We start from the raw sequence: 19,267 nt of genomic DNA, 5'->3' as shown, positions 1-19,267 counted from the left end.
GGGTGTTAGTCTTTGTTGGGTGGGTGTCTTGTTTCCAAGCTTCTGTTTTCTTTCTGGATTTTTGTAGAGTATAGTGAATGGGTGTTACTTGTTTTATTTGCTTGCTCAGCTGCTGTGTTCACAGGGAATGCCTCCTCCTGTTGGAGCTGGAATAGTCGAATGAGTTGAAGGAAAGAAAATTGGAGGAGAAGTCCTTGTGACCGGTAGAAAATGGTATCAGAGAGGAAATGGAGACAAAACATTTTTTGCTAGAAAGTTGGAAAAGTTCTAGGGGATTGTATCTCAGGAGCAATAGGAGTGCTATGGGTCTGTATTAACCTGCTTTTTGCCCTGGGAGGAACATCCCTTGGGTTAGCAGGGAGTGCATGCTAAAATTGGTGCCTGAGACAAAGCAACGAGTGGAGACAGGAAGGATCTAATGGTAAGATCTGTGGAATCCATTGGAGAAAGGAGCATAGGAGACAGATGGCTGCCAAGAACTTCATCACAAATCACTGTACAGAGAGGCTTCTTTGAGTAAGAATGAGAGTATTACTTTTCCTTGTACACATACACAAACATTTAGAAGATTGTTTGACAATAAGTACATTAAGATAATGGGAACCTCAAGTTATTTCTCATGTGATATGGTCTCACACCTCCTAATATTTCTTGTGGGTCCATAGTACCAGATATGAAACATTCCTTGATAAATATCTTTCTACTGTATTTTATGTATATGGTAGGTGCATATATATATATATATATATATATCCAATATACACAGAGTAGGAACACTTCAGTCCTGAATACAATAGCATGCACAATTTTGTCATAGTGACTAGATTGTGAAATATACTCAAAGCAGAGGAAACACATATATGATAAAAATTAAAATTGGAAACTACCAAGGATTCATTATTGTAGCACAATAAAAACCTATTTTTAGAATAGATATTTAAAAAGAAGTATTATCAGTATATAAATTAGTTAATAAAACACATATCATAAGTCAGATCTGAAATCCAATAGTTAAAGCATACATTTGATAATGGAAAAGCAACAACAAAACACTCATCATAGCAGCAAAGTGAGTGTGAAATTATCTTCTTGAGAAAAATTTATTAGTGTTCATGATCCCTAAAGAAAAAGTATACCAAAATTGAGATTTGATTGTTCTGACAATAAACTTGGTGAATGTTTAGTTCAAAATGTAAAACAAAATTATTTGATGAAATGATAGTTTTTAGAAATACACAAAGGTTAAATGTAATAGAAATATTTCATTACAAAAGACAGTGTATGTGTTTTTAAATTCAAGATAAAAGTCACAAATGTTAGAAACAGAGTATTCTAAACTTATTTTTTTGACTATCTAGAAATACTTCTCCTCCATTTCTGGTTGAAATGTAAACTTGTACAACCACATTTGAAATCAGTCTGGTGCTTTCTCAGAGAATATCCATCTATACCACTCATAAGCATATATACACAATATGGTCAAGTATACAACAAGGACATTTGCTCATCCAAGTTTATAGCAACTTTATTTGTAAGAACCAGAATCTGGAAGAAACCCATATGTCCCTCAGATGAGGAATGGATACAATAATTGTGGTACATTGAAATACTACTCAACAATTAAAAACAAGGAAATCATGAAATTTACAGGCAAATGGTGGGAACCAGAAAATATCATCCAAAGTGAGGTATCCCAGAAGTAGAAAGATACACATGGTATATACTCACTTATAAGTGGATATTGGACATATAATATAACATAAACATTATAAAATCTGCACATCTAAAGAAGCTATGCAAGAAGGAGTACCCTGGGTAAGATGATCAATCCTCATTGAAAGGCAAAAGGGATAGACCTTAGAAGATGGAGAAAACAGGGAATAGGAGCATACCACAGAGGGTCTCTGAAAGACTCTACACAGCAGTGCATTAAAGTACATGATGAGAATCATAGCGAAACTGGGCAGAGTGCAGGGAATCTTATGAAAGAAGGGGGAAGATGGAAGACCTAAAAGGGACAAGGTGAGCAGCAGAAACAAAATTTCTGGGCACAGGGGTCTTTTCTGAGACTGATACTCTAGCCAAGGACCATTCTTGGAGATAACCTAGAACTCCTGCACATATATAGCCCATGGCAGCTCAGTCTCTAAGTGGGTCCCAAGTAAGGAGAACAGGGGTCTTCTCTGACATGAACTCAGTGGCCTGCTTTTTGATCACCTCCCCATGAGGGGTGGTGTAGCCTTGCCAGACAACAGAGGAAGACAATGCAGCCAGTCCTGATAAGACCTGATGTGTTAGGGTCAGATAGAAAGGGAGGAGGACCTCATCTGTCATTGGGCTGGGGGAGTGAGTGGCAAGGGAGAAAAAGAATAAGGGTGGTTGGGATTGGGGGGATGAAGGAGAGGGCTACAGATGGGATACAAAATTAATATATTGTAATTAATAAAATTAAAATTAAAAAAGAAAAATAAAATAAATTTTGTTTGAAAAAACAAAATAAGGCAGAGCTGGAATTCTATAGTGAAAGTGTACATTCTACAATAAAAAGCTGGAGTTTGAACATAGAATCAGATTTCAGCAAACCTTAGTACAATCAAATGTTCTATTACTTATTGCACTTACATGCCATTCCATGGTTATTTGGTTAGATCAGAGGGAATATCATCTATTCAGCACAGGTTAGAGGGGCCAAATTAATATGGAGGAAATGACAAGTTCATTGCATGCAATCAGACTTTTTACAGACTTATCAGAAACAGAATGTAAATGCTGCTCCCCTGAAGAATACAATTGTAGTTGCTGGGATGTTATGATATTTGCAAGTTATACAGAGTATAAAGGATTAATGTCTAAGATTAAATGTTCTTTAAAGCTTCTTTATGCTTTTCTGAGTTCTAGGGAATGCAGAGCTACACAGGTGTCCTTAATGCTCCAAAGTCTGAGGGAGGGTTTCAGGTCTCAGGGACTGAAATGGACACAGTGTCCAAGGAGCTCCTGACTATAAATGGAAAATACTATGGCACATGTTCCTCAAGGCATCAATAATAGACAAATTCCATGACTCCCCAGAGTTCCCAATTTTTTTATTTTGTTTATAATATATATTTTATTTATAATATGTATTTGTATTCCAACCCAGATTTTCTTTTATTCCCACTGTTAGTTCTGCTCTTTCCTGATCACTTTTACTTTTAATATTAACTGGATCACTTTTTATCTGTTATGATTTTTATTTCTTTCAAAAGCTGAAATGCATCACTAGAAATTTTGTTTTAGTTCCATTGCATCAAATTATTCTTTAATATCATTTCCTAAATTCAGGATTTGGACACAACGGCAGACAGTAATGAGTGCCAAAGGTGAAAAGGATTAAGATGTGGGTGATGTAATGACAGGTTTTGAATACTGATTTCTTTAAAAAATACAAAAAAATGCTTTTATTTCAAACCCATGTATAGGGATGTGGGGTGCTTAGGACTGACCACAGAAGCTGACTATGATTTACTCTATAATCCAGCAGAGGAGTGGTTTTGGCAGATAGTTTCTGTGGTTGTGTGACATTTGGAATTCTGGAAACATTTCAGAAGGTATACAAATGCTAAGGCCCCAAGAGGCACGGTTGTTGGTTGTTGGCTATCAGGGGTGTTTCCAGGTTATTAGGAGTTGTGCTCATAAAAAATGCAAGAACTAAAAGCAATTGTTTTCAGGGATCTCTTCCATCTCCTTTCTCTCCTTTCTTGTTTTTTCTCTCCTATCTAGTTTTCTCCTATCTAGTTTTAAAATTGAAAGTTTAGAATTTAAGCTTTCAATACCAGTCAGTGTTCAGTGTATATTTCAGTCACAAAAAGACTAAGAGCCACAATAATATGACCTGTCTGAGGTCTTAGTTATGTTAGCCCACAGACAGATTAAGAGTACAGAAATAAGGTAAATTCATCAATTTCATCAACCCGGTACTTTCGTTCTCTGGGTTTTAGATTTATCAAATTGTCCTAGAAAGAGGCAGGACATTCATAGACACTTCTAAGAGTCAATAATTTGTGAAAATTATCTGGAGCTTTTGACCAAACGGGTTCCTGAAAATGACCTAGGAAGTTTTTGGTTTTGTATAGGGATTTCTTGGGAAATGGAAAGTTAAATGCAGCTTCAGGGGTTTGTTCAGTCTGTACTTCCTGTACTATTTTTTTGAGAAGCCCATTTTAATTTTAGAGACTGCTTTGACCTGGTTATCAGCATACACATTGTGGTAGTTAGATGGTAACATTGTGAAGGAAGGGGTTTTAACATGGATCCTGGGTTTTCAGCAAACCTTAAGGGAAATGGAAATTTCTAGGATCCAATTTTAAACTGTCTCTCTCTACCTTGTTATCCCCATCTTTCTCCAACCACTTTCATGATTGCTACATCAAAATGCAGAAGACCCTAGTGAGTTTTAACCCTATAGTGTTATTTAAATCTCAGACTGTAAATGTATTATTAATACTCACACACATCCTTTATCTGTGTACACTCATCCAAGTGTTTATTTATTCCAACAAAATCTTACAAAAATATCAGTACATGATTCCAAGGAGTGAATTGCCATGGAATACATTTGTTTCTGTGTCCTCCTTAGTTAGAGAGATCACAGCAGATTGCTGGAGTTAGGTTGAGGCCAAGCAGAGCCACACAGAGGCCAAGAGAAATGCCAGATTGAATGAGTCAGCTGAGAGAGGAGTTTGAGCCAGAACAGCTGAGCTGAACCAGCCAGTCCAGAAATCAGAAAGAACAAGAAAGGGTGAGCTCATTCAGCAGTGAGGCTCAGATACTGAAAACATTCTAGGCCTGGGTTAGATTGTATGGAGGCTATCAGCTTTCAAGACTAAGCCTAGATAGCAGAAGGGGGAATAAACTTCTCAGATGACAACCAAAACAGGAGAATAAAAGCTACTTTTACAGATGAAATTGCTGGATGAGAAAAGCAATATTCAGTCTCACCCAGATGTGAACTATAATGACCAGCCTGAAATTTATGACCACTGGTGCAATTGTGGCACAAATGTTATGGAAGTAAACAACCACTTTTAAAATTGGACTTCATGCCCACTCCATAAGATTGAATCCATGGCTGATATTGTCAATGAAGCCACAAAACAGAGAGCAGATAAATCATAAGCCCTAAAAGAAAACATACTACTATTAACCTACTACATTAATGTAAGAATAAAAAGATTCCTAATGACACACAGCTATATCTGTAAAAATAGTGGATCACTCAGTCCTTATCAGAGAAGCTTCATCCTGCAGTATAGAGTAATTAACAAGGAAACTTATGACCTGTCAAAGTGAATGTTAGATACTTTGGAATTCTCAGCTCTCACTTAGGATGTTTATGTCATACCTCTCCCCTCAAGACCCAGAGATCTGTATGGAATAGAAGGCAGAAAGTTTGGAAGAACCAGAGGTAGTAGATGGCTTCAAGGAAACAAAATTTTCAAGCTACAACACGGCATATGCACATAAAAACTCCAAGAGACTATGACAAAATTCAAAAGATCTGCACAAGATCAAACGAAGCAAAATCCTAGTGAGAAGGTTCTCAAAGTCCTACCCCTTGCCAAGGAGATATTGTCAACTGAAAGCTCCTGAGAGAGGATAAGTCCATTTTCTTTGATGGGGTGGCATGCGGTATATCAACTACTCTCCAGAGCAGGCCTCACACACAGGGGTAGTTATCTAATATGAACTGGACTCCTTAGTTTTGGTTTTGTTTTGCTTTGTTTCATTGTGAAACATTTGGAGAGAATGTAAAGGTAGTTGGGAGCAGAGGTGAGAAGAATATAGGAGGAGATGGAGGAAAAGAACTAATATGATCAAAATACATTGAATGATGCTCTCAATAAATATAAGACACTTTTAGAACCAGGTTTTTTGAAAGAGGTGTGTATTTATATTTTCAGTGTAACTTTTATTGCAGAATATTGCAATTAAAACATCTTACACACATTTTACAATTTGAGTTGTCACTATAGTTCATGTTTTCATCAAAAAATATTGATAAAATACAGTTATCTGGTTAATCTCAAAATAGCTCAAAAGAAATAGATGGAGTCAATCATATGTGGATGGAGAAGGTCCCATGAGAACCAGACAAGATGAATTTCCTGTTCTGTCACTGACTTGGTCTTCTTTAAATGATATGGACCTCTGTATAGACAGAGAAACCTTAGTGGGTGTACTGAATCAGGGCCAGTTGATTAATCCCTATCTCCATCTTGGTTTTATTCATGATGAAAATTAAAGAGTTCAATGTTCTTAGACACCACCTTTCTGAAAAGCACAGCAGAACTCCTTGAGAGAAAGTCATGCTCCAGTTATGATTGCATTCCTTGACACAACCTTTAGAAAAATGTTTTTTTCTGGTTGAAGTTGAAGAAGTGCTTGTCTGCTTAATTTCAGAGGTATCTGCAACAGTGGAAGAAAAATATTGAGAGGCAATGAATGAGCCGAAACAACTCCAGAAGAAAAGTAAAACAAACATTCTGTATAAGAATGCCTCTGAGAAAAAGGTATCGGACAGGTCTGATGCTCTTTGGGTGGATGACACCTAAATGAACATCGGTACAAAGTCCCAATGTATTTCTAATATCAGAGATCAGACCTCTACTCTTGCCTGATGCATCTAAAACAAAAAGGGGGAACTGTAGAGAGCTGCGTAATGCTGCGCCTTAAAGATGGAGCTGGTTTCTGCCTTCCACCTTCCCGATGGTGAGTGCTCTCTGTCACAAAGAATTCCATATTTGGCTAAGGCTGAGGATCTGGCTTGCTTCCGTGTATGTGGACCTATCTGCATTGCCCACGTGGCACTCTGGGGTTGGCTACCCAGAGGCTATTTAAGGTGTGCGCTGGCTTTCCCCAGGGTCAGAAGATTGTTCAAGGTTCCTGAATAAACTGCATTGAGAAGAAAAAAAAAAAGAATGCTTTGCAGAAACTTAATACTTACATTTATCATCATATTTTTACTTCCTCTTCCCCAAACTGTGTCAATTGGATGGTGAGAGGATGCAACCAAACATGCATTGGGTAAATTGATTGATAATCTACTTAATTCAGGCCCTGAGACAAGTCATGTTGGTTTGTATTATTTTTGTTCTCTGCTCATTTAGAGTAAAACAGGTAAGCTTAATATTTTTCATCCTAATTTTTAGTTAATATGTCATACTATTGTTTTAAGTATTGAAAAGCTATTTTTGGTTTGTTGAAACTTACATTTTAATCCTGAGAGGATGCACTTCAAATCAATGAATTATCCTCAGGTCCTAGGTCATGTGTCAGTACTACAGTTGAGCCACTAAAAGCATATATTCAGGGGAAACTCACTTTATTGTCTTTGCTAACATCTGTTTTTTTTTTGTTTCAAAATACAGAATGAATGTATGGTGGAGAAAGTCTCAGTTGCAGGAAATGTAAGGTAAACAAAGTTGTCATGGAGATAGAGAAATGTCAAGTTTAAGATCACTGGTGCTTGCCAGAGAATCTTCCCCTTGCCAATTGTGCCATAGGCTCTCAAAGCTAGACCCTTGATTTATCTAAATTCTTGCATATGATTTAAATGCTTTATTGACAAAGTAATAAAATTAGTGAAGTTGTATGTAGATAAAGCTATATAACTTCCTTAAGCCACAAATCAAAGAATAAATACTTCCATCCCTTCATTTGCCCAGAAGTAAAACTAACTGTGAAAGAGAGCCACACCAGATAAACAAGTCCTGTAAATTTTAGCCATCCATTCACATGAAACAAAGAGCAAATTGCTCAGGAAAATATAAATACTTTATCTAAATGTCTTATCTTATACTAGTAAAACTTTAAATACTATACATGAGTCTTCCATGGAAACATACAAAAGATACCTTTTAATTTAAATTATTGCTTTTATGAAAAATGTTATAACTGTAAACCATGCTTTAAAACATTAACAAAAGGGTTCAATGTGCAAACTCTCTTCAAAGAACAACTTGGAGTTTGTGGAAGGAATAATATGAGGTGATATATAAATGAGAGGGGAGATCTTTCAATAGAGAGAAAATAAATGTAACTAAAATGGACTTTTTAATGACAAAATAATACCATAGGTGATGATAACAGCTTATAGAATACAAAGGTAGAGCATAAATTAAATGAGTTTGGAAATGGAACAGAAGATTAATTTGGGAAGTGGCTAAGAATTTGAAGTATGAGAGAAGAATAAAGAGAAAAAATAAATTATTTCTGGAAATACCTGTCTTCTGGAGCAGAGCTCCTAGGAAATGATGCAAAATCATCTAGTTAGGATGGAGTCATCATAACCAGCAACTTTTTATAGGTTAATATTTTGTGTGTATGAGTGTTTACCTGCACATTTGCATGTATAACTAACACACATGTGCACTTTCAAATGATGCCAGAGTAGGGCATCAGAACCCTAGGAACTGGGGTGACAATTAGTTTTTAGCTACCACATGGGTGCTGGAAACTGACCTCAGGTTCTTTGCAAGAATAGCAAATGCTCTTTACCACTGAGCCATCTCATTAGCCCCAGAAATTGTATTTTGACATATTGATTCTCAACTTGGCATAACATGGGAAATCAGAGATGAGCTTTTAAAGCCACACTCTGGGTGAAATGTTGTATGACCAGGCATCATGAGTTTCTGTTTTAATTTTTTAGACTGCGTGTCACATGGCCCATGCTGGCTTCATATTAACTAAGTGGTCTAGGATTCTTTGAATTTCTGATCCTCTAGCCTCTAGTTCAGAGATTAGAGGTAAACAATACCACTTCTAGTTCTTGTAGTTCTGCCAACTGAGGAACATCTATAGAATCCATATATGAGTTTTAAATATCCTCATTGATTCTTATGATCAGTCAGTGGTTGAGAGGACTGTGAGAATAGGACTTCTGTGAGATCTAGAAAAAGAGTTAACCACTCAACAAACACTGAAAATGTGACCATTGCAACTCCTGGTGACACATAACATACCCGATTTCAAATGGACATGATTAGAAGTTCAATAAAATGCATATAATTTGGTTACATTTGTCTGCACTGAGTCTTCATAATGCTACAGCTGCATTATATACAGGTATAGAATAAAAGGCCTCTTAACTAATTCTTGAAGAGAAATAGCTCATTTGGCCAGAAAAAAATTTTAAACCCCAAACAAAAATATTCATTTTTATACATAAAACCTCAGTTTGAAAAATGTCTCCTGTAAAACTTCATTTATACAGATAATTTTCTCTCTCACCTGTGTTTCCTTACAAGGCTGGAAGGAAAAGTTCTGAAGGACTTTAGTGAGAGCAAGTTTCATATTCATGAGTGCAAACCTTATGCCAATGCAGTTTCTGGGTCCATATCCAAAGGGCAGGTATAGATAAGAATCAATGCTGCCCTTGTTCTCCTTGCTAAACCTGGGGACACAGCAGTAGGTGACAAGTTAATGAAGAATAAAATCATAAGGACTACCTATGTGAAATTGCCTTTCAACATCTATCCAGCAGCATACAGATAATTTGGGTTAGATTCGTTGAAGTTCTTCTTATAGGTATTTGGCCTAGAGAATTGTACACTAAAGGTCTTTTCCATTCCCCTTGCCTTATCAGGGTCCCCATATGATTGAGATGAGACAAATGCTATTTGAAATAAATGAATCATTATGTTTCACTAGTGTAATCATGGTGATATGGCTAGATGTAAGAACCATTTTCTGAGTATAGTGGCAATCCATTTTCAAGAGGAAATTAATGTCTGGTATTGTAAATCTGGCTAGTGGGGTCACATGTACTATAGGAGAGCTTACTACTATTGCTTTGCTAAGCATATATGGTATCAGACTGCCTTCTAAATATTTATGTTTAGACAAAAAAATAGGGTTTATCTCAGCCTTGGTCAGTTTGCAGTGGGAGTCAGTTAACCTAGAATTTCATGACTGGTCAAAGTGCTGAGAATAAGTGATGGTGGGGTGCTCAACCTCCTCCAAGCCTCAGGAAACATCACAGAAATGGGGCAGCAAGAACTTGAGAGCCATGATATGAAATGGATGCTGTGAAATACTATCTTCTGAACATGGCATGGCATTGCACGCATGAACAAACATGTAACTACACAAGACTCTCAACACTCCACATGAGAAAGGGAGTTCATGAGACTCCACCTCCCTAAGAAGCTACTGCCAATTAATAGATGCTAGAGGAGGAAGAAGCTTATCTTCAATAGTGTAGCCACTGGTGAGTAGTCCATTCTCCAGTAAACAACGGCTATACTTATATTTATTCAAGAAACCCTAATTAAACTTATAGTCACAAGAAAACTAAAAGACATAAAAGCAGGAGAATTGTTGAGGACAAACAGGGATTCAACATGAGTCGGAGAGAGAAGTGGCAAGATAATGTGATGTGAAAATGAGCAAAATACATTATACATTCACACAATTCTCAAAAAATATGAAAGAGAGAGAAAATTTAAAAAGGGAAATACTCCTCTAAAGAATAAAAATTCATTCAATATAATGGCATGTTCCAAGTCTGAAAAGCACATAACATTTAGACTGAAAATAAAGTGGGTTCCTGCCTCACACTTAAGTTGCTCATTTACTACTTAAAGAATGAAGAAAAAACATTCTGTATTTAAGTTGTCATATTGTCTTCCCAACTCATGCCCCCTCTCCTCTCTTTCTTCCCTTTCTCTGCCACTCTCGTAACAGAATGAAGATGGATACAAAAATCATAATTAGACCATCTTTCTACAAGAGACACCATAGCATGAACAGACCAACATAATTCAGGTTTGGTTTTCGCTTTTGGGATTTTGGTACCTTTCATGGTAGAATTTCTCAGGCTCTGGCCAGTGCTGTGGGTCATGTTGAAGAGCATAAGATGGTATCATCACTATCAACCCTTTGGGAATAAACACACCATCGATTTCAACATCTTTTTTACAGACCCTCTCAAGTCTATTAGCAATTGGGTATAATCTGAGGGTTTCATTCAACACCATGTCCAGGTACTCCATCTCCATCACACTATCATAGCTGGGAGATGCCTGAGAAGAAAGAAAAAGATTTGTGCTAAGATTTTCGAAAACTTTCAACTCCATCTGCTTTGTACTGGTGAGTTCTCTGTAGTGAAGCACAGCATCTCAGAGCATCTTCATTAGCACGACACATTTTAAATGGTTTTAAAACTTGTTTTGTTTGTTTGTATGTTTTAATCATTTTTATTAATTACAGTTTATTCACTTTGTATTCCCCTTGTACCTCCCTCCTTCCTCCCTTCCCAATCCCACCCTCCCTCTTCCCTGCCCATGTCCCTCTCCTAGTCTACTGAAAAGGGAGGTCCTCCTTCCCTTCCCTTTGATCCTAGTCTATCAGGTCACATCAGGCCTGTAAGTCCATGGCCTGCTAAGGCTGTTCCCCCCTCAGGGAAGAGGTCATCAAAGAGCAGGCCAATCAGTTCATGTCAGAGACAGTCCATGTCCCCATTACTATGGAGACCACTTGGATACTGAACTGCCATAAGCCACCTCTGTGCAGGCGTTCCAGGCCATATCCATGAGTGGTCCTTGGCTGGAGTATCAGTTTCAGAAAAGACCTCTGTGCCCAGACTTTTAGGATCTGTCACTGTCCTTGTGGAGCTCCTGTCCTCCCCCCACTTCTATCATAAGATTCCCTGCACTCTGCCCAAACTTTGGCTATGAGTCTCAACATCTGTATCAATACCCTGCAAGATAGAGCCTTTCAGAGGTGTGTGTACGTGTTTTGCCTACATATGTGTTGTACCTCACGTGGGATAATTGCCCACAGAAGCAAAACAGGGCATCAGATGCCCCATGAATAAGCTTCAACAGAGTTGACAGCTGCCATGTGGGCACTGGGACTCAAATATGGATAGAACCTCTGTAAGAGCAGCCAGTGCTCTTAACCATTGTGCCACCTCCCCAGCCCCTTACACAGCAGTTTGTATAACTATCACGTGAGGCTGGGAGGATGTCTCAAGTAGTGAAGTGTCGGCTACACAAGCCTGGGGACCTGGCTTCAGACACACATCATTCATAAAGACAGATGCAGTGGCAGATATCTACAGTATTAGCAGTTGGGGGACAGAGGATCATTGGTGTTCATTGTCCAGATACCCTAGCCAATCAACAAACTGCAGGTTTAGTGAGCGAGCCTGTCTCAAAAATATATGTTGGAGAATAATTTAGACAAATACACACACACACACACACACACACACACACACAGAATTGAATGTGATGAGAAGCTGTTTTTGATGATCTTTCCTCTTTCCCTTCCTACTCCAAGCACCAACCAGTCACCTTGTTGGGCAGAACGCTGTCGATCTCCTCCTGCAGTTTCTTCTGTATATCAGGATGAGTGGCCAGTGAATGCAAGATGAAGGAAAGTGTAGTGCTGGTGGTGTCATAGCCAGCAAAAATAAAGATAATTGACTGTGCCATGATCTCCATGTCAGACAGGGCTAGAGGTAAAAAAAAAAGATATCTCATGTAAGTCATGTCAATATGGACTATCACAGATGGAATGAGGAAAACCTAATGAGGCTTTGGTTTTCTTAGAGAGAAATATGGAGAAGCTGTTTGGTCACCCTGAACCTGTTATCATTATGACATCCGAGTGACACATCCAGAGATGAGGGAGATCACTTCAGCCAGGTTGTCCCAAGGTGTGTGCTATGTTACTCATGGTCACCATTGGGCAACTTCGAGATATGGGATTTCTGAGACTCATAACCAAACTTTGGGCAGAGAGCAGGGAATCGTATGAAAGAAGGGGGAGATGGTAAGACCTGGAGAGGACAGGATTTCAACCAGGAGAACCATAGAACCAAAATATCAGGGCACAGGGGTCATTTCTGAGACTTATAATCCAATCAAGAACCATTCATGGATATAACCTAGAACCCCTGGTCAGATGTAGCCTATGGCAGCTCAGTATCCAAGTGGGTACACTAGTAAGGGGAACAGGGACATTCTCCAACATGAACTCAGTGATAGACTCTTTGAACACTCCCTCCTGAGGTGGGAGCCTCCTTGTCAGGCCACAGAGGAGGACAATGTAGCCAGTCCTGATGAGACCTTATAGACTAGGGTCAGATGGAAGGAGAGGAGGTCCTCCCCTATCAGTAGAATTGGAGAGGGGCATGGGAGGAGATGAGGGGGGAAAGGTAGAATTGTGAGGGAATGAGGGAGGAGTTACAACTGGGATACATAGTGAATAAACTATAATTAATATAAAAAATAAAAATTTAATTTAAAAAAGGGATTGCTTATTTTTACGATTTAATTTTATTTCATTTGTGTGTATCTTTGTGTGTGTTTATGTAGAAAGATGGATGCCACATAGGTGTCAGGGGTATGCCCATGGAAGTGTGAAAAGGCCATCTGATCCCTTAGAGAAGGAGTTATAGAAGGTTGTGCGCTGTCAGAGGTAGGAACAGAAAACTGATCTCCAGTCCTCTTCTTGATCTTAAGATTTTTTTTTTACTAATATTTATGTGTGTGCACACACATGTGTACAAGTGTCCATGTAGGCCAGAAGATGGCATTGGAGACCATAGAGTTAGATTTACAGGTAGTTGTAAACCTACTGACATGAATTCTCTGATTCTGTTGTTGGTAAATTCTTTTTCCCAAAGAGTATAAGCCCTTGCTTCTATATTGAAATGGGACTATAAGCCTGTTCTTTTTTTAAATGAATATCTATTTTAGAAATCAAAATGAACCAGAAGGGTTGAGGATATATAGCTCAGTAGATGGACTGCCGTGGAGTCATTCCCCAGAACATGCTTAAAGGTCATGCATTCTCAGGCATATTATGAACTTGAGGTCAACCTCTCCTTCAAACAGGGCCATGTAAAACTCTGTTTCTAAAAAAAGATGAAGTACAAAAGAAGTTAACATTAGCTGATCACATGAAAGGGTTTCAAGTGGACAAACTGGAAAGAATTTATACAAAAAAAGAAACAGTGACTTTGAAAAGTATATATATATATATATATATATATATATATATGTATGTATATATATATATATAAAAGTATATATATGTATATATATAACAAGTGTCATTTTGCCACCATGAAAGTAATGATAGTTTTAAATTTGAAAAGAAACATAGATGGAAAATTACAGAGATCGCTCAGTAGGTAAGAGCACTTGTTACACAAGCTTGAGGACATGAGTTTGAATATTCTGTCCCCATGTGAAAACCCAGGTGTGGCAGTACACCACTGTTACCCCAATGCTGTGTATCATTGGGACCTGCTGGCTGCCAGCTTAGATCTAGGTTTAATAAGAGGAAATAAAGCAAAGAGAGATTAGGAGAGATGTTTGGTGCCTTCTCTGTTTTCTGCATACACTACTTGGGTTTTGCACATGTGCACCTACTCGTGAACACACATACATACACCACACAAAAAAGATAAAAAAATATATAGGTAGTTTTTAAGTGTGTCAAAGAATGGAGAGAAGCAGCGTGTTTGTACAAAGAGGCTTTCCTTGGAAGCTACTTATTCATCAGGCAAAGGAAAAGTCAATATCTACCATAGATTAAGGTATAGAACACATTCATACTAGGGGTTCCCAGAATGCATCAGCACTGTTTGGGTACATGCCTCCTGTCTGGATGTTTAGACTCAGATGTCTAGGCAGAGTTTCAAGTCAGTGTGTGGGAAAAGACAGAAACAACACCTATAGTCTCCTGGATAACACAAAGGCATCTGAGGTCTTCCATTTTGACTACCCTTCACGTTTGGAACAGTTATGCTGGTGCGCTTTCAAAAAAATTTCATGAAGATGGTAGCCATGTCTGCCTTTCAGCAACTTGACAGAAATATTCCTCTATCTACAGAAGCCTCCTTGCATATTTTCTGAGCAGCATGCCCACTTCCTGAGAGCTTCCCTGTGCATAGACCAGGTAGTCCTTGGTTACCTTTGTGAGACTCTGTGTCTTTGGAATTCTTGTGAGCATTCATTATCAGCTGGAGAAAATCCACTTGGTGCTGGAAGCAGAAAGAGTATTTACAAATGTAGAAGGTCAACTGATGAGGTAAGAGATGGATCAGGAGTGCAGAAGCTTTATTCTCTCCTTTCTGAGTATGTGACTCCCTTACACTCACAAGCATAGTTAGTGTCACTTGAGTCATCAAAGACCAAACTCACAAGTGACTAAACCAGGAAGCAATCCAGCCACCGTATCAACTACTTTTACAATAAATTACAAATAGATGCAGTTTTAAACAGTGGATTTTATTCTTTGCAAATGCTTTTGAATGACAGGAAAATAATCATTTTTATTTGTTATTAGAGAACTTCACACATGTGCACCATTCTTTTTTTCCATTCAATTCCTTCTATATCCTATGTAACATTTCTCCCTTCCTTAATAACCCACTGAGTTCAACTAGTGCTGCCCATATGTGCAGGGCTGTGGACATCCACTGCTACATGGGAATCCTTCCAGTGCCCACAGCCTCCATCCACAGCTATTAACTGCCAATAGTCACTCAGCAAGGGGCAGAACTAGGAGAGCTCCTCTCTGATATATGTTAGAGTTTTATGGTATTGATCTTGTGCAGGTCTTGCACTGTGACTATTTTTTTTAATTTTTCAATTCTTATGCCTGGCACTCTAGTTCTCATTCAAATTGCTATTCCTGGCTTATTCTCAATCAAAAATTTAAAACTTGAACTGCTCCTGCCCTAGAAAATATAAATATTCTCTGTCTTTGTCTACTCGAGCCTCCTCTATCTACCTTTACTGACAGATGAAGGGAAATACACAACTCACATGTTCACAGCCCAACATGTTTTCAAACCATGGACCTCTCATGAGACCACCACTTTTTACCTTCTTGTTTGAATCCAGGCGGGTTTCCTTCATTTTGTACAAAAATTTTTTGAAAAATGCTAAGGAATCCTTTGAGAACATGGAGATATTTAACATCTCATATATTGGGGTGAGGAATGGAAAGAGTACTGGAAAGAAAAAAAATAAGTTTTAATGGACATGCAAGGTTCATCTAGAGAAATTAAAACATAATCCAAATGAGTCAGTGTCTCAGCCAGAAGCTGTTATCCCCCTAATCTTGCTCTCATACTGCGACTGTGCTCACTTTGTGTCACTTTCACACTGCTTCTTCTGCACTTTGCAGCAGCCAGAACTGCAACTCTGACTCTTGTATTGAACTCTGTTCCTGTAGTCCTTGTATACACAGAGAGAAAAGATGGGGGCTTTTGAGATGGTTCAACAGATAAAGGATCCTGCAGACAAGTGTGAAAATCTCAGCTTGATCCCTAGATCCTACACTGTGGAAGGACACAACCACAAGCAAGGTGAACATGTATAGACACACACAAACACACACACACAAGGACAGCTGATGATACACAGAGAAATCCTATCTCAAGAAAAAAAAGACAAGCTCAAAAACAGGTGACCACAACACAGAAAGAAAGAAAATCACGTAATGTTTCTCATTTCCCAGTTCTATACTATAATGAATAAACGTAAATATGTAAACAGGTGTAAGTGTGGATATCATCTAATACTTAAAAGGAGACCAAGAGGATGATAGTAAGTGGAGAGGAAGGATGGAATGTAGGCAAAAGGACACATGAGCTGTATATGGAAATGTAATTAACAAGGAAAAGCATTAAAGCCCTAAATCAAGCAACAAGTTAAATGGACCCAGAATATACACACATACACACATATATATATATATATGTACATAAAGATACATATACATAAACACACACACAAACACACACAAACACACACACATATACATATTATATATATATATATATATATAGCCACTGTACATTGGCTGGAGACATGCCCCAGCAGTTAGCCTACTTTTGAAGAGAACCCAGGCTTCATTCCCAGCCTCCACATGGCTACTTTCTAAGGAGAAGGAGGTGGGTGAATGAGAAGAAGGATTATGTGAAAAGACAGAGACAGCAAGGAGAGATGGGGGCTATAATAAAAATGTAAAATGAATACATAAATAAAACTTCAAAAATAAAATATTTCCACACAAAAATTTTAAAAATAGGGTTACCTTTTATCTAAGCAATGATGATTCTTAATATATACCATGAAACATAAAAAAGTAACTATATCCTTCTATGCATATGTTAATAGCAATAAAATTCATGGCAAACATGTGAAACTAACTTCATGTCTATCAATAGGTACGGAGCATTTTTTTTTGCTCATGGACACAGGAGGTAATGATGTTTGTTTCATTTACTATTGTGCTATATAAAACATGCCTGCCACAGAGACCACAATCTATGATCCCATTGATGTGAAGTGCAAAGGATATGTAAATATACAGAAAGTGAACAGGTGTTGCTTAGGTCAATGTGGCTTAGGTCTAGGTGAAGAATGATGGTCAAAAGAGCCAACACAGGTAGAACAATGTACTATACAGTCCTCATTGGCAAGGAGCCGTGTGGTCCTTCAGTCAATGCAGATTTCCAAGTGATCAAAGTACAGAGAATCAGTGACTGCTGAGTGCTCACCCCTAAATGGAGTAACTGTATCAACACCCCACCCTTCAAAGCTCAAGGAACATCCTGAAAGAAGGTGTGGAAAGAAAGAGCCAGCAATGGTGCATCTGCAGTGCCATATCCCAGGCATGGCATGGTCTACTCATGGACTGAACACCTGCATAAGATGAGGCCAATAATACTGTCCCATCCTAGCAGGCAGTGACTGGGTGCACTGGGTTACCAAAACACAGAAAGGGACATGAAATAAGGAGGAAAGTGTTGGTGTGTCTGAGGAAAGTGGGAGGGAAGAGTTATGGGTGGGTCTAATCAGGATATGTTGTATTCCTATATGACACAGTCAAAGAATAAATAAAATGATTCTAAAACAAAGCCAGGAATTCTGGTGCACACTTTAGTCCTCAGGAGGTAGAAGCAGGAGGATCACTATGAGTTCAAAGCCAGTCTGGTCTACACAGCAATTTCCAGGCCAGCTAGAGATACACAGTAAGACCCTGTCTCAAGATAAAATAAAGTTATAAAACAAACATAATGGGCTACATGTCTTTGAATGCACTAAAAACATTGAACTGTGCCTTTAAGAAAACTAATTACATGGCAACTAAATTACATTCCAGCAGAGAAGCTAGTTTTTGGGGAAGTGTGAAAGAGAAAGGCAGAAGTGACAAATGCAGCCACAGACAAGACTAATGGAGTAAAAGACAGAACTTTCTACATACCTACTGACAAGAACAATGGATCAAAAAAATAAAATCTTAAGAGATTCTTGGCTTTCTCCACAAAAGGATCATTTGGGTTGTTGAGGGAATCAACGTTCACTCCAAATGATGTGCTGGTGACCACATCCATGTTGTAGGCCCCAAACACTCTGAGGAGGCAGAGACATGGGAATTTAAGACAAGCAGCATGAAGCCTGAAATGGTTCATAGTTTTGGGACAAGAGAAACAAAGCCACCTCAGTATTGACCAAGTGCCTTCCCATCCTGCCCACCATCTACCCTTGTGGCTTTCAGACCATCATGATTCTTCTTTTCAAACTGTGCATTTATCTAATATATATATTAGATACATATAATATACACATACATGTAATCTATGTATAGTATCTAAAGGTAGAGTATATGCAGCTAGGCCATGTGAGATACACAAGGAAAAAGACTCTCTGATGAAGTTATCCTCCCAGATAACCTCCCAGAACCACCTTGGATGCACCACCACTTACTCTTTAATAGGGACAGGCTTGCCTTTCTCTGCCTCTCCTCTCAAGTATTTTACCAAAATATCTCCATACTGTTCAATAATGGGGAACATCTGAGCACAAAGCACAAAAGCATCCATAGTTAGGTTTGGAGAGTCAGGTCACACAAAGATCTCAATCATAAGTCCTTTCAGTCACCTCTTTGAGTTTTCCACTGGTGAAGGTGGGAGACAGCAAGGCTCGGATTCTCTTCCACTCGTCATCCTCAGAGAAGAAGACAGCTTTTTTCATAATCCCCACTGGGCCAAAATTCTACAGTCAAAAAAAATGGTTTTGTGTAAGTATGGAACTCACCATGGTTGCAAAAGTACTGAGCAGATAGCACCATATTACAATTTGTTACACTGTTTACTGTTATACTGTTTACTATGGACTGAACTGAATGTTGGATGCAAAAGAAAAAAAGTTTAAAATTTCAGCACTTCCTCACAGCCTATAAGAAATCCAGAGCT

At 38.3% G+C, this 19,267-nt stretch overlaps 1 protein-coding gene across 2 annotated transcripts in view; it reads right to left on the bottom strand.

Annotated features, from left to right (window-relative positions):
* Positions 1-1,509: 1,509 nt before the first annotated feature.
* The window catches only part of LOC110544068 (cytochrome P450 3A1-like), a 32,842-nt gene continuing 15,084 nt past the window's right edge, over positions 1,510-19,267 (bottom strand). The window contains exons 5-13 of one of the 2 annotated variants that reach the window (XM_060376548.1): positions 18,954-19,067; positions 18,780-18,868; positions 18,277-18,425; positions 15,888-16,015; positions 14,971-15,040; positions 12,339-12,499; positions 10,837-11,063; positions 9,271-9,433; positions 1,510-6,444 (exon numbers count right to left, since the gene is read on the bottom strand). In XM_060376548.1, coding sequence (XP_060232531.1) covers positions 6,343-6,444; positions 9,271-9,433; positions 10,837-11,063; positions 12,339-12,499; positions 14,971-15,040; positions 15,888-16,015; positions 18,277-18,425; positions 18,780-18,868; positions 18,954-19,067 — 1,203 coding nt within the window. In that variant the 3' untranslated portion in view covers positions 1,510-6,342. The remainder of the gene's footprint in view (positions 6,445-9,270; positions 9,434-10,836; positions 11,064-12,338; positions 12,500-14,970; positions 15,041-15,887; positions 16,016-18,276; positions 18,426-18,779; positions 18,869-18,953; positions 19,068-19,267) is intronic. The other variant, XM_060376549.1, reaches the window with a different exon arrangement.

Source organism: Meriones unguiculatus (genome assembly GCF_030254825.1).
Source record: "Meriones unguiculatus strain TT.TT164.6M chromosome 13 unlocalized genomic scaffold, Bangor_MerUng_6.1 Chr13_unordered_Scaffold_45, whole genome shotgun sequence".
NCBI classification, from domain to species: Eukaryota; Metazoa; Chordata; class Mammalia; order Rodentia; family Muridae; genus Meriones; species Meriones unguiculatus.
The sequence above is the reverse complement of the archived record's forward strand: the minus strand, read 5'-3'. Positions and strand labels throughout refer to the sequence as shown.